General features: G+C 40.6%; 1 protein-coding gene across 10 annotated transcripts; it reads right to left on the bottom strand.

Moving 5' to 3' along the window:
- Positions 1–133: 133 nt before the first annotated feature.
- Positions 134–15939, bottom strand: RPE (ribulose-5-phosphate-3-epimerase). 10 transcript variants are annotated; one of them, XM_036857276.1, is made up of 7 exons: positions 15758–15920; positions 15069–15088; positions 9901–9980; positions 3939–4078; positions 3041–3199; positions 2424–2510; positions 516–856 (listed from the first exon to the last, which is right to left on the bottom strand). In XM_036857276.1, exons 1-7 carry the CDS (start codon positions 15866–15868, stop codon positions 734–736), a joined length of 720 nt encoding a protein of 239 aa, XP_036713171.1. In that variant the 5' UTR covers positions 15869–15920; the 3' UTR covers positions 516–733. The 10 variants fall into 10 exon arrangements, with proteins under 10 accessions (XP_036713175.1, XP_036713171.1, XP_036713174.1 ...); XM_036857279.1 differs by having other exon boundaries at positions 3065–3199; XM_036857284.1 differs by having other exon boundaries at positions 3170–3199.
- Positions 15940–16001: the final 62 nt, after the last annotated feature.

The raw sequence follows: 16001 nt of genomic DNA, 5'->3' as shown, positions 1-16001 counted from the left end.
TTATGTCCTTAAGAATAGCGGGTGTGATTAAGAAAAAGGGGAAATGGGGTTGGTGGAGGGTGGTAGGGGGTGGGGGAAGAACCACTGAATAACCTGCCGCTATAGCAAAGCTAACAAAGAAAACACCCTGATAAAACTTGTGCTTGTGTTTTACAACAGACCACCTGAAAATCCCTGGACTTCATAATACATTGTTTTTTTTATATATCAAATATAAGGTGCAAAGTAAAAAATAGATGTTTTTGAAGCTAGAAGAGCCATCCCAGCCAGATCCAAACTTAGTTATCACACAAATACACAAATCAAAAATGACATGAAACAGGAAAAACAGAACTTCCTTTGCTTTCAGAAAAGCCAAGAAGCAAAGAAAATTCTTTTTAGAAATTCAGAAAAAAAATTTTTTTCATAGTAGCTAATATGCCTTCCTTAGGCATTAAGACACATTTCTGTTCATAACCTTGATACAGCCATATTTTTACTCTTTATAAAAATCAAGTCTCCCAGTAAAAATGGTATTTTACCACACTAATCTTTAAATTCCATCACTGAAAACGTAATACACACCAATTTCTAACCTCTTGGAACATTCTGCAAAATGGATTTTAGTCACTGGAATGAATAATTGCTCAGAAAAGCAGCACTGCCTCAACTGTGGTACGATTTGGTAGTCAGTATTCTTGTTTTCCAGTAAAAAGGAGCTCTCATAAGCAGAAACACTGGACTCCTTGTGGTTTCATCGATCGAGAGAACGTTTCTGAGCAGCTTCTGAGCAAACATTTCTTAACAGGTTGATCACAGATCTGGGGTCTTCACTCCTCATAATGGCACTGCCAGATACAATCATGTTAGCTCCTGCCTGGAAGAAGTAAACACTTAAGGTTATGCCTCAAAGAAAGATGCAGAAAAACCTAAAACAATTCCTGGACTACAGTTTCTACCCTTGCAGCTGGCAGTCAGCACTTTAATTGTACAAAAGCCACTTCAAGATGAACATACCTAAGCAGCTAGTTCAATGAAAAAAAATGCTTAAATGAGGATGTGAAATTATTTTTAAATGTGTCTAAGAAATCAGTGACTTTTTGGTAACCCCCTCTAAATAAACTACAATGCATCTTTGCTAATAAACCTTTAATCCTTAAATCTATTGAGGTCTTCCCCTATATACCAATTCCCCCACAGCTCCTAAAAAATCAACCTTTTCATCTCTGAATTATGTATAAGAATTGGTAGGTAGTCTAAAAGGACAATTATTGCTAAAATGTGAAAGAATCCATAAAACAGGGCAACATTAAATTATTTCTCATTTTGATGCCAGAAGGAATGGAACTTCTTATATATGCTTCACTGCATTCCAGAATGGTTTTGAGGTGGCTTAAAAAAGATTTTCAAGATGTTTTTCAATATGAAAGCAAAGAAATCAGAGTAAAACCAAGTAAGATGAGTCCAAATTTATCTCTGAGATTCCTAGGATTTGACTCAAGGAGGGAAATCCAATCTATTATGTGATTCAGTGCTAAAAGGAAGGGAGGACTATTGGGAGAACCACTGAAGCTAAGGAAAATTTCTCCAATTAGAGACACTCACCCTATGATACAGCACACTACATCTCTAACAACGTTCCTCATAAAAAAAGAAAAAATATTAGTTTTATAGGGTTACAACCTAACATGTCTCTTAATGTAAGCAAGAAGAGCATTAATGACAAAGCACAGTTCAGTAAAAAAGAATTCCACAAGGGGTCAAAGGATACATGCTCACTAATCGTCTGGCCAGCACCTCCTCCATATTGACCACAGTCAAGCTTTTGATAAGTATCAAGCAGGAAAGTGTGGCATTTATACAAAACACTGAAAGTGCAGATTAGACCATGCTGTTGAATAAAAGCAGGTCACATAAACTTTAATCACCTGCAATGCTACAGGGAGGGCTGGTATCCTTTTATGAAGTTCAGGAGCCTAACTCAGCCTAGCTAGCCACTTGGAAAAAAAAAAAGTCATCCCACTTCTACAGAGGGACAGATTAGTAGCTGGCAAGGGACAAATCAGTAGCTAATACACCTAAGTTCTACAGAATAACATTCTTTTTCCCCTTTACAAGCAGGTATGTTTTCTTTCCCTATTTTGGAAAACCGTCTCAAAGGCCCTGGAACTTTTCAATGATATTCCACAGGCTGGCATTCAGCTTATTCCTTTCCAAAGAATTTTTTCATCATTACTGAGATAACCAGGACTTACTATTTAATGATTATGTGGTTTCAGAATATTCACTTATCGCTCTTTATTTTCCTGGTTTTACATTTAAACAAAAAAATACTTTTCTAAGAAAGAAAGCCTATTTAGGAAGTCTCTCTGGCAGACAAGACCTGTCCTGGCATTACATTTGATAGGAAATTGGTCTAGGTTGCAGTCAAGGAGCAGTCTCACCTCTGCGCATTTATGGATGGTGTCAGGACCTACTCCACCATCAACCTCAATGTCCAAAGACGGGAACTGGGTCCTCAACCAGTGAACCTAGTTATACACAAGGAAATAAGCGACTAAGTGGACAGGTAGAGGGAAAAACACCAAATAAAAAATCACATAGCTGATATTAGCCACTAAAATATGACTCCAAAAGTCTCAGACAATAACTTTATATCAATACAAATTATGATTGGGGAAAACCACCTTTTAACGTACTGTAACAAACTAAGTTTTATAAAAGCAAGCTTTGTTCTGTTTGGCAAATGGCATTCAATTTGTCATGGCTTTGCAGAAAATATACTTCACAGAAAGAAGACAAAGACAAAACCCTCAATGTTCAATGAAAACTCCCAAGAGATCTCAAGGTTACAGAGATAACCGTTTTGAAAAAAATTTTCAAGACTAAGATGTAGTATCTTTTATGATCTCCAAACCTAAATCTTTTGGGGCATTTCTCATACTGTATTCCAATGATATATAGGCATCCTCATCTCCCCACCTTCAGAACACTACAGGTCTAAACATACAAGTAGTCCAATAAATGCTTACTGAATGAACTTACAGAATAAAAGCCTTACCCCAGAACCAAATACTTCTTTTACCTTTGGCATCATATCTTCCATGAATTTCTGCCCTCCAAACCCAGGTTCCACTGTCATAACCAAGGCCATATCTATCTGATTAGCCCATGGTGCCAAATACTCAACTGTAGTTCCTGGTTTGATAGCAAGGCCAACCTGTAACAGAGACAAATTTGCTATATCACATCAATAATTGTTTCCGTATTACATTACTGTTGCATATCAGGCCCAGTAGAAAGGTCTATTCTTAAACTATAGAATACATACATAAATGGAATACATAAATTGTTCAAACTGTAATTACTTTTTTTAAAAAAGTCAACAAGGCTGTCAAAAGTAAATGTTTCTAAAAGGTAGAAACTTTCAGAAAACATTAGTGGAATGTATTAATCTTATCTGACAAACAAGTTATACTTAAACTCTATCTTCAAACCTGACGAATAGCTGCCTAAGTCCAGTCTTCTCCACCTATCATTTCAGGTCTTCCACCAAATCTTCCCAACTCTGAGAATGAATAGTATAAAACATTACCATCGGGCTTCCCTGGTGGCGCAGTGGTTAAGAATCCACCTGCCAATGCAGGGGACACCGGTTCGAGCCCTGATCCGGGAGATCCCATATGCCGCAGAGCAACTAAGCCCGTGCACCACAACTACTGAGCCTGCACTCTAGAGCCCGCAAGCTACAATGACTGAGCCCGCGTGCCTGTGTTCCGCAACAACAGAAGCCACGGCAATGAGAAGCCCGCGCACCGCAATGAAGAGTAGCCCCTGCTCGCCGCAAGTAGAGAAAGCCCACCCACAGCAACGAAGACCCAACACAGCTAAAAATAAATAAATAAATAAATAAATTTATTAAAAAAAACAACGCATTACCATCACTGTTGGGCTCTCACCTTCATTCCATTCTCCCGAATGTCTTTGATCAAAGCCCCCGGGTTCTCAGTAGCCTCGAGATGAAAAGTATATTGATTGGCTCCTGCTACAGCCATTGGTTTTACCCACTGTTCCGGCCTGGACACCATCATGTGCATGTCTGGAAAGAAAAGATGTATCCCCTAAGTATTACTATAAGGAAAATAGCTGGCTCATATTATTGAAGCCAGCCTGGAGTTTTTGCTATTTCAGATAAGAACTCTTCTGGCATCATGATAATTGTTAAATATACAGAAGTTACACTTCTGTATGATAACCTCCCTTCATCCTGAAGATAAGGCTTTGGTTAAACTCATTTACCAAAAAAAATCCCATTTTTTCCACAAAAAGCCTATGGCATTGTTTATGAAAATAACTAGATATCAGGAAACCTAGGTCCAGGGCCAGGAAATCCCATTCTAAAAAACTTAAAGAAGTCATGTTATCTATGTGGACTGGCTTCCTCATTTATAAAATAAGAAAGCTAAATTAAGTGATTCTCCCCACCAATATTTTATTGAGCACTTACCACACCATTAACTTTTCTAGGCCGCAGGGGTACAGCAAAACACAGACAAAAATCTCTGCTGTCACAGGGATTACATTCTTAGTGGGAGAGACAAATAAAAGGAGTGAAGACAATACACACTAGGTTGGTAGTAAATAAGGCCAGTGTGGTTGGGGCCGGGGGCACACTGGGGAGAGAAGATGAGGTCAGAGAAGCACCGGCTGAGAGTACAGAGCTCTGCAGCCCACTAGGTTTTATTCTGAACGACGCAGAACAAACACTACAGGATTTTGAGTCAAGTGACAGGATCCGACTTAGAAGGCCAAGGCAAAAAACCCAGCAATTGAGGATGGCGAGCAATGGTAGGGATTCTGGGTATGTTCGGGAGGCAGGGACAATAGGGGCTGCTGTGGACCAGAAGTGCAGAGTGAAAGTGTCCATCGACAGACAACTGGATAAAGAAGATGTGGCACATTTATACAACGGAATATTACTCAGCCATGAAAAGGAACAAAACTGAGTTACTTGTAGTGAGGTGGATGGACCTAGAGTCTGTCATACAGAGTGAAGTAAGTCAGAAAGAGAAAAACAAATACCGTAGGCTAACACATATACATGGAATCTTAAAAAAAAAAAGGTCATGAAGAACCTAGGGGCAGGACAGGAATACAAACACAAACCTACTAGAGAATGGACTTGAGGACACAGGGAAGGGGAAGGGTAAGCTGGGACGAAGTGAGAGAGTGGCATGGACATATATACACTACCAAATGTTAAATAGATAGCTAGTGGGAAGCAGCTGCATCACACAGGGAGATCAGCTTGGTGCTTTGTGACCACCTAGAGGGGTGGGATAGGGAGGGTGGGGGGGAGATGCAAGAGGGAAGAGATATGGGAACATATGTATATGTATATGTATAGCTGATTCACTTTGTTATAAAGCAGAAACTAACACAACACTGTAAAGCAATTACTCTCCAATAAAGATGTTTAAAAAAAAAAAAGAAGTTCAGAGTGAGAGGAGAGTCAGATGGTCCAAGGATTTGGCCTGAGGAGCTAGAAGAGAAGTGCCATCAACTGAGAGGCCGACAACTGCAAGAAGAGGAACAGACTGAGAGGGAAGAACACGTTAAGCTGAGAAGCCTGCCACGTGTCCTGATTCTAAAGCTCGAATCATATGAGTATATGTTTGGGAAGAAATGAGCATGGCCTTCTTAAAGATCTTGACTTAAAACATAATAGCATTTCATGAGAAGGAGAGGGCAGCTTAAAAGAAGTAAAAACAAGAAATAATGCTGGGAAGAAGAAAACAGTAAACACTCCTGCGCCAGACAGATGGCAGTGAGGAGAGTTTTGAGCTTTTTGTTTTGTTAGAGGGAGCACATTGCTGATACAGCAAAGCTATATTAAAGAAAAAAATTCTAGTATTCCAGAACTCAGTAACTAAGATTATAAAATGCAACAAGGCTTTGAAAAATGTCAGGAAAACAGAGTATACAGCCTGATTAATGAAGCCAAGACTAACATTTATATTTCTAAACTAATAAAAGTAACAAAAATAGAACATATTTTAATAGGCAAAATCTTGTTTTTAAAAGATAAACTCAATTTGGTGTTTTTTTCCCCTTCGTATTATAAACAAGAAAAAAAATTCAATCTAGTTTAAAAGATCAAGTTTACTCTTTCCTAAGTTACCAGACTGCTAAGTCATCCCTGTTCAATCTCTAGCACGCAGTCACTACTAGCAACCCTCACTGGACACCCTCTAGCACGCAGTCACTACTAGCAACCCTCACTGGACATCCTCTAGCACGCAGTCACTACTAGCAACCCTCACTGGACATCCTCTAGCACGCAGTCACTACTAGCAACCCTCACTGGACATCCTCTAGCACGCAGTCACTACTAGCAACCCTCACTGGACACCCTCTAGTATTTGGGGAATTGATGGCTCAGCTAATCTGCCTATAATTAAGATAACAGTTCTCAAATGTTCTATTACCAGACTCCCTTTGCACTCTTAAAAATTACTGAAGCCCTCCCCCCAAAATATTGTTGATGTGGCTTATATTTATCAATATTTAATGTATTAGAAATGCAAACTGAAAAATTTTTAGTGTCTACTTATTAATTCATTAAAAAATAATAATGATAATAAAAATAAATCCGTTACACGTTAACGTAAGAGTGGCATTATTTTACATTTTTGCGAGTCGCTAATGTCTGCCTTAAGAGAAGACATCTATATTCTCACACCTGCTCTGCATTCAATCTCCTGCAATCTGTTGTTTTATATGATGGGAAAAAAGTGCATAGAAAAGGGAGGAGTACCTACATCCACAGCCTTTTCACTCAAGTGTGGATATTCTATTTCTACCCCAAAACTCAACAAGTGGTACTTTTTTTAGAAAGGTTAGTGGCAACGTGGAATCCATAAACCCCACCAGTGACCTTTTCGTACTTTATTACACTCAAACCCATTAGTCTATATTTTGAATGGCTCTTTTAAGTACTACTGGTTCACTGAGTTACACAGATCTTCCAAATAGTGACACATTTCATTATATACTATCCAAAACCCGCATTTGTTAATGATATTACAGATCTTGTCAGAAAAGCTGTGAGTACTGGGAAGCTGTCATGCTCACAGAGGCAGATATAAGTTTTCTAAAATTCCAACTTTCACTTGCAAACTCTAACTTTATCGGTGGCAATGAAAACTGATAAGCCGCTTTCCTTGAAGTGACAGGCTCACTTAGTTAATTTTAAAGAAAATGTCAGTAAAATATCCAAGTCTGATAACCACAGTTCATCTGTCAGTTGTCCTTTCAAGGAAAAATGGTATTCATGACTGGCACTTTCAGTTCACAGCTTAAAACAATGGCACAAGTGGTTTTCTTCGAGGAAACTATCATCCTCCAGGATTTAATAGAAGTGCTTTATATGTACTTTCCACTTTGTCACACAAAATACTAATGAGACATGCACTCAAGGATCAAGATTTACTAAATCAATCACTTGTACCAATTCATCAAGGATACTTCTTATAAAGGATACTATGAATGTATGGCAAATAGGAATATCGCGACTACCTGTATAGTTCAGTATCACTGCCTTGTCTCAGGCTAAGGCATCAGCAGACTAATTCACCACTGCTTTTGCACCATCAGCATAAATAATGGCAAACAATATCAGTACAAGTAATTTACAAATCAAACTACAAATAGTTTTGATGTCATGGACCATCTGAAAAGGACTCCTACAGGTCCTCAGACCATACTTGAAGACCACTGATTTAGCTAAGAACAAAAATGACTTTTCCCTACCACTTTACTTCTTAGATGGTAAATTCTACTCAATACTGAGATTGAAGAGTTAAAAGCCTTAGCAGTTATACATACAACTTGAGATCTAACTCCTAGGATATATCATGTATCAATTATCCAACAACCAGTATCCAAGAATTAAACAAAGAAAAACATATAATATAAAAAACAAAGGTCACAAAACCCAAACACTAAAGCATAAGTCCATTCATCTTTACTTGAGATTCACCTCTGGAAAGACTGATTAGCAAGTTTATCAGCAAATAACAAACTAAAAACAGAAAGGAAAAGCAGATTGTGTGGGGTGGTGGCAGTTGAGTTGGTAAGAGAAGAGGCACAGATAGAGATAGGAGGGGAGTCAAACAGCAGTGAGATGTTAACACTTGGAGTCGAACTAAAAGGGAGAGAAACGGAAAAATACATACATATTTTCAATCCACACAAAGCCACAGTGGGGAATTCTGTGGCCACTGTACAAGCCAGGGAAGGTGGGGGGACAAAGAATGTTACTTATTTCATCCAACTCTGACAGTCATAAGAATGAATTTACCCTGGAAAATTCATTTTCCAAAATGTAGTTAAAAAAAAAAGTTCAGATAATCAAGAGGATTATATTCCATTATTTGGAAATTTCAAAAGAGTGAACATGTTGGTGGAACATTGTTTCCCTCATGCCACATAAATTAGGTGATAATGTACATTCCCTTAGGTACATTCGAAGTGGATGGCGCCTACAGAGGCTCTAACAGCCTCCTGCGATGCTGGCAGCGTTCCATGACTGCACTGGACGGTACAGCAGTCACAAGCCACACGTGGCTACTGAGAACCTGCAATGTGGTTAATGCCACTGAAAAACTAGTTTTAATTTTATTTAATTTTAACTCATTTAAATAGCTACACGTGGCTAGTGGCTACCATACCTTCACAAAACTGGCCCACAGGGACTTCCCTGGTGGCGCAGTGGTTAAGAATCCGCCTGCCAATCGAACCAGGGACACGGGTTCGATCCCTGGTCCGGGAAGATCCCACAAGCCACGGAGCAACTAAGCCTGTGCACCACAACTACTAAGCCTGTGCTCTAGAGCCGTGGGCCACAACTACTGAGCCTGTGTGTCACAACTACTGAAGCCCGCATGCCTAGAGCCCGTGCTCCGCAACAAGAGAAGCCACCATAATGAGAAGCTTGTGCATCGCAACGAAGAGTAGCCCCCGCTTACTGCAACTAGAGAAAGCCCGTGCAGCAACAGAGACCCAACGCAGCCAAAAAAATAAAATAAAATAAAAAAATTTATTAAAAAAAAATTTAAAAACTAGCCCACAATATTTCAATTAAAAAAATCTAAGTTTCACTAAATTTATGTAATGAGTTACATAAAAAAAACACATATTTACAAGAACTCACCAAATGTCTTATTACCAGAGATCTGGCAAGTGAGGCACTGCTAACTTAGTTTAAAACAGCAGCAGCAAGGATATGTGGACTGAATCTATATTCCATAAAAAGTAACTTCTAGGTCACTGATCTCAAAAATCCTTCATTCCCATTATCTTACAATGTTGGAGTGGAGCATACATAGACCCCACTTGTGGAAAGCTCCAATTTCCATGAATTGGCTTCAAATACAGACCATAAGTCAATCAATTCATAAATTCATTCAACAATTACATTGAGCCCCAGCTGTGTCTATGCTAAGCTCTAGGAAAACTACAGCAAACAAAGTGGATGAAATCCTGCCCTTAAGGAGTTTAGAGTCTGATAAAAGTAAATCTCAGATTGAAAGAAATTCTAAGAAGAAAATCAACAAGGTGATGTAACTGGGAAAAGGTTAATTTAAGACAGGGCTCTCTGAAGAAACAACAGAGGCCCTGAGGTGGAAAGATGAGGCAGCACTGGTCAAGGGAAGGCAGCTTTCTAGGCAAAGAGATTAGCCAAAGTGCCCAGGCCCTGAAGCAGGTAAGCGTTTGGCTTCTTACAGGCAGCCAATGAAATCCCAGCACAGGGAGGAGGGAAAAGGGTACAAGATGAAACTGGAGGGTGAGAAATCAACCAGCTACTTTCCCTTTACTTGAGCAACACATCCAGCTTCAGATGGTGTAACACCCACTTACCAAAGAAAGGGTCCTGGCCTAGCTGCTTTCGGAGGCTTTCTACCACAGGGTGACCAAAGGTGATGTTGGGAACAAAATGCCTACAAGACAAACAAAATCTTGCTCTGAAAATGTTTTCGATTCCGTTTCTGTATTTTTCTCAATATGTATTCTGATGGGGGTAGAGGAGACTATCTGTGATTGCAATTATTTTTCAATAACATCAACAGTATTAAACAACACTAAAAATATCTGTATAATCTGTTTTACAGAGCAGTTATCTCCTTGATATTTCAGCAAACCATAATAATGTCACATGATTTACTCTATTTAACTCTGTAATTCAAAACCCCTGACAAGTAGAAATGGAAGGATGACAAAACCAAAACCCCAAAAGTTGTATGACTTGCCCAAGTCACACACTAGTTAGGAAGCTCAGGACTCTGATACGGGTCTCTCAAATCAACCTATCACAGGCTGCGTGTGGCTACTTCTAATCCATCTCTATCACAGGGCACAAAATGACAGTTTATCGAAACTTTCTTAAAGATTATCAATAAAGACACTTAAGGTATACTAATCACCACCACTTACTGAGAGTTTACAACATACCAGATATTGTACCTTAATTCATTTCATCTTCACGACAGCCCTATGAAGTAGATGCTGTTATTATCCCCATTTGAAGAGCACAGGATACATAACTTCCTTAAGTCACCCAGTTAATAATTTGCTGGGGCAGGATTCAAATTAAGGCTTCCTGATATCAGACCCAAAGTAGTTAACCATTATCCTACTCTGGTTAGTCCTTTTGTTCTATCACCAGCTCACTTCAATATTTAACAAAACCTCCTATATGTAAGTCCCAGGCTGAGTGCTTCAGAGAGCACTGTATTTTATAAAGAAATATGTGAGTGTTCCTGCTCACCCCAGACAAGTTTACAATCTCACTGGTAAGAGATGGCTAATGACTCACCAGAATTCACGGCTGACTGTTACAGCACAGTTGTTGGTAGGAAGCCAGCTCAGCCAAGGACCACACTTCCCAACTCCCTTTACATCTAGTGGCCCACGTAACTAGTTCTCACCAATGGACCGTGAGTTTAAGTGATGTGCGTCACTGCAGAGCCCAGGAGGTTGAGTAGTATTCCTGTTCTGCTCTCACTTTATCCTTCTGCCAGTAAAGAGACCCTTAAGGAATGGCAGAGCCACAGGATGGAAGGGGACTAGGTCCCTCAATTTCTGCATGGACAGACATTTCACACCAAACTATTGCATGAATGAGAAAATGTATAACATTAAGCCACTGAAATCTGGGCTTTCTTTGTTAAAGTAGTAGACATTACCCTGTATGAGGACTGTTAAGAAAAGCTACACAGTAACAAGTAGGCAACATTAAGGTAAAATAGTTCCAGAGGCAAGTAGAATAGCACTTTTTAAAAAGGGGTAAGATCATGAGATTTACAGAACAAATAGAATTTGTAAAAATGGGGAAGGAAATGAAGCAAAGGCAGAAATAACTAAGTTAAGTTCAAAGAAGGGGGAGATGGTATTGCCCACCCTGGCTAGTATGAAAAAGGCAGGAGGCAGACTGTGTCACATTAAGTGCATCAAATGCCAGGCTCAGTGTTTTGACTTTATCCTGATCAACTGAGATTTTAAAAGAAAGACACAAATGGAAAATAAGATGGAAATAATACAGTAGGCAGACAGACTGGGCAGTAAATTGGAAGAAGGGAGGCAAGAGGTGCTGCTAAATGGCAAGAAACAGAACGGAAACAAGGACAGCAGGTGATAGGATCTCCTAAGTGATAAGATGTGGGGGAGGGGGAAGGTCGAAGAGAGAGAATAAACCAAGTCTAAAGTCTTGAGCTTAAGATGACAGGCAGGCAGAATGAGTGTTAATAAAAAATTAAAACATATACAGGCCAAGCACCATTCTAAACCATTCCAATATATTAACTCATTAAAACCTCAAAACAGGGACTTCCCAGGTGATCCAGTGGTTAAGACTCCGCGCTTCCAATGCAAAGGACGCGGGTTCGATCCCTGGTCAGGGAACTAAGATCCTACGTGCTGCGCAGCCAAAAAACAAAACCAAAACAAACCAACCAACCCTCTCAACAATTCAGTGAGACAGGTACCACTATTACCTGTATTTTACAGATGAGGAAATACGAGGCCCAAGCTCACACAACCAGTAGGTGCTGGAGGCAGGAGTTAAACATAGGCAATCTAGCTCCAAAGTTCAGGCTCTTAACTACCAGGCTTGTCTGCTCCTCCACTGACAGCTAATAACTAACAGAAGAAGAAAGTCCAAGGGAGGAGGAGAGCCTTAAGAGAGAGAGGTCAGGATTCAGGACACACCTGAGAGGGATGGGTATGGTGGATGGGTACAGACACTTTTACTCTCAGGCACCCTTGTCCTTGGAGGTTGGATATCTAGTATTTTGGAAATCATTCTACCATTCGCCTAAGAGCAGTGACTTGCCAGGGTTATGGATAAGATGCTTATTATATTTACTTAGAACTTGGAGGTAAGAGTCACATAAGCAGGCAGCAAGGACTACTGAATACTACACAAATCTGAGACTGAAAGATCTGGATTTCATTCACTGTTTTTTCTGTGTGCCCTCGGAAGTACTTTTGTTGTCTCAACCTTAGGCTTCGTTTATCATGAAAATAAACACAATAACCACATCTTGAGAAAATATGAGAATAAAACAAATACACTTTTACTTCACTGGGAAACAGAAGCTATAATGTCATTTTGGAGTAAAGATTGCCAAAATTAAAATGCAATTCAAAAGTGTCCTTTTCTCCCAAAGAACTTACGAGATTAAGCTATAATCGCTTAGAATATCGGAATAAGGGATACGATTATTTTGATCCCCCATCACATGTATAATTTTCACACAAAGCAAACCTTTACCAGATCTCCCAACAAGGCAAAGAGGAGGATCGAGGTTGATATAAAATTCAGCAAGACTGTAACCAAACAACACTTCCTGTGAATAAGGAATCACACCTATGCCTACGGTGGGGGGTAGGCTGGCAGGTAACGTGGAGGAGTGAGACAGGGCAGATGGAGACGGGAAAAATGAAGAACACCTGGCCCGGCTAATGGTGGCCTTGTGACACTGTGGGCCCAGTACTGAAGTCAGTCAGGTCTAGTACTAACGTGAAACCTCCCAGGTTTCTAAATCTCCCTAATTTAGAAACTGAATATCTGCTCAGTTCCTACACTTACGACCAACACATCTCCAGTCACTGTCTTGTCATGACACACTTATATTTACATGCTTTCCAGTTTTCCTTTCCAGAAAATCCACTTGTCCTTTATTTCAAATATCCAACCATACTAGTGCTCCACCCACCGGTGTTTCCAGAACTTGCTCCTGAATTTCAAAACGAAGACGTTCAGTTTTAATCAGAAGTGCGGGCTTCAAAGGAAGAGAGGGGACTAGAAAACAAGGGCATGCAAGCTCAGTGTAATGTTGGAGATTTTTCAGGAGACCAGGAAAAGAAGCATGGAGGCACTACCTGGAGGGAAGGTAAATTGGGGCTGGCGGCCTTGGGAAAGGGAGTCCACAGCCCCTCTTTCATACCCTGGGCCTAGGAGGCAATGCAGCTCAGCCAGGCTCTGCCTCTTCGGTGGGACACTGGGAAGGGGCTGAACCTCCCCAATCTGGTTTCCTCCTTTGCAAAAGGGGAATAAAAATAGCTCTTAGCTCAGAAAGTTGTGAAGCTTAACAGAGAAAGGGTTTTTAAAATGGTGTATGCAGAATTTAGTTTTTTCAAACCAAGATGTTTCCTGGTAAAGGGGGAAAGGAGTCAATAAAAAACAAATACTTTATCTTAATAAGCTCAGGGTCTGCCATAGGGCTGGGAGGGGCAAAAAGAGATTCCTTAGAGATCCCTCCCTTATGATAAAGCCATTCATCCAACCAATTATAATTAAGCTTACCATGGTGCTTTTCCTGCAGAGAATACAGAGGTGAGCCAAAGAAACAGTCTCTGCTTTCAGGGAGCTTACGGTGCAGCAGGAGAGATACGAAATAAGTATCAAAAAATATAGTTGTTCTTTGAAAACAGAGAATATCTTAATCATTCTCTGTAAGCCTAATATCCACAGAAGACAGTTTCTAAGACAAAACAAGCTGCTGCAGGCTTCCAATCCTGGCTCCGCCATTTCTTAGCTACGAGGTGACTTTCATCTCTCTTTCTGTCAACTCCTCACTGTCAAAGTGGTGCCAATAACAGCACCAAGCTCATAGGGTTGTGTGAAATAATTCACAAAAAGTATCAGACCAGAAATAGTCAAGTGCTTGTAAATATTACCTATTGTTGTTGTCACTGATACTCTGATTGGTAAACTGTAACAAATTATTTTCTCCATTCGCTCACTCAAACATTGGACAAGACTTATTTACAACCAAGCTGCTCTCTGTGACAAACACACGACACACATATACTCATAGTCTGTTCCATACTGAGACCCTCAAGTGTCTCAGAAGCAAAATTTTGTCTCATTTTGTGTCTCAGACACAAAAATGTAGCTACCCATCTGTGAGGTACACACTCCAGTAATATTACCTGTGAAAGTTCAGGGCTTTCAAGCAAAGGTATCAAAAAAATATACAGAAGTAGAAATATATGTGATACCAAACTAAAAATCAAGGTTTTGTAAGAGGTAATATTTACTAATCTTCTTTGCCATTATCAGTTAGGCACGGTGTTGAGGTAACTGAGTGGAATACAAAAGAGAAACAGCAGATTTAACCAGACAGAACAAAGAAGACAAAGCTGTCATAAGAGGAGTGACATTAAAAAGACAAGGAAGTGACTGGTTATCTTTCGTAAAAAACATGAATTTGCAGATTTGTATGAGAGTACACAGAGATTTTACCTATTTCCAATAAATTTACTTTTCTACCCCAAGCCAAGGTAATGGCTGTTTTGATCTTATGGCCTGTTATCAGTGGGGCTCAGAGAACCACTTGGCAAACCCAAGATCCAAGTTGCAACTCTGTCACAATGTGTGTAACGTTGAGAGAGTCTTAACTGTTTTCTCTACGTTTGTTCCTCATTTTATAACCAACTTAAGAAACTAGCATCATTTTGATTTCAAACAATATTGATTATGGGCTGTAACTACAGTGCTTAAAAATTACTTACAAAAAACTGACCTCCCTGAAGAGCAGGGTGCCTGAAGAGAAAATAGACAGTAAAGTCATAATTCGAACAATGATACAACAACTAACAGTTACAGAGAATTTACTATATGCCAGGCACTGTAAACTACGTGTATGAGGTCATTTCATCTTCCAAAGATGCCGAAGAGGTAGTGTTATTACTCCCATTTTTCACATAATGAAACTGAAGCTCAATGAGGTTAAATGGCTTGTCCCAAGTAACCCAGCAAGTGGCAGAAGTCAGGCGTTCTCACTCCAGGTGCCAAGCTCGTCATCCTTACACAAGTCTTCCTCCCCAGCTTTGCCACTAACTAGCTATATGAGCTTGGGCAAGTCATGCCTATCCCCTTGGGCCTCAGTTTCTCCTACTGAAAATGAGACGGGTCCTAGAGATTTAAGGTCGCTTCCGGGTGCTAAGTGCTAGAAGACCACACGTTACGTTGGGGGAGGGGAGATGGCTGAGGTCTGGGACGCGGTCGCAGCCCAGGATGCCGACTCAGGTCCCCTCCAAGCAGGGCCTCCAGGGCTCCCACCGCAGGCCCCTTCTCAGTACCGCGTTCAGAGTGAGGCGCTCCGCGGTACAGGGACGCCGTGCACCCAACAGGCACTCAATAAAGGTGCTCCTATCCCGCCCCGCGCGGCAACCCAGACCCGAGCCCCGCGGAGAGTTACCCGTCCATTACATCCAGGTGCAGATAATCGGCCCCAGAGTCCAGCATACGAAGGCACTCGGCCCCTAAACTGGCCAGGTCGCTGTTGAGGATGGACGGACCAATCTTGCAGCCGGACGCCATAGTGCTAGTTCTCTGGAGCAAGTTACCCAGCGAGATCCCCGGCAAGATGAAGGCGTCGCGCCCCGATTGGCCGCACAATTTTGGCCACGCCTCTTCCCTGTAGAGTCTTCCGGACTCCACCGGAAGCAGCTGC

This window comes from Balaenoptera musculus, chromosome 7, assembly GCF_009873245.2.
Source record: "Balaenoptera musculus isolate JJ_BM4_2016_0621 chromosome 7, mBalMus1.pri.v3, whole genome shotgun sequence".
Classification (NCBI taxonomy): domain Eukaryota; kingdom Metazoa; phylum Chordata; class Mammalia; order Artiodactyla; family Balaenopteridae; genus Balaenoptera; species Balaenoptera musculus.
This window is presented reverse-complemented; position numbering and strand designations above follow the sequence as displayed.

What these genes read in the sequence shown, in the direction of transcription:
- RPE (XM_036857276.1), bottom strand. Translation starts at nt 15,868, where the DNA reads ATGGCGTCCGGCTGCAAGATTGGTCCGTCCATCCTCAACAGCGACCTG. An exon ending in GCACCCTGCTCTTCAGGGAG is followed by an intron (nt 9,981 to 15,068) that starts GTCAGTTTTTTG and finishes TTTGTCTTGTAG; the next exon opens with GCATTTTGTTCCCAACATCA. An exon ending in AGGCCAGGACCCTTTCTTTG is followed by an intron (nt 4,079 to 9,900) that starts GTAAGTGGGTGT and finishes TTTTCTTTCCAG; the next exon opens with ACATGCACATGATGGTGTCC.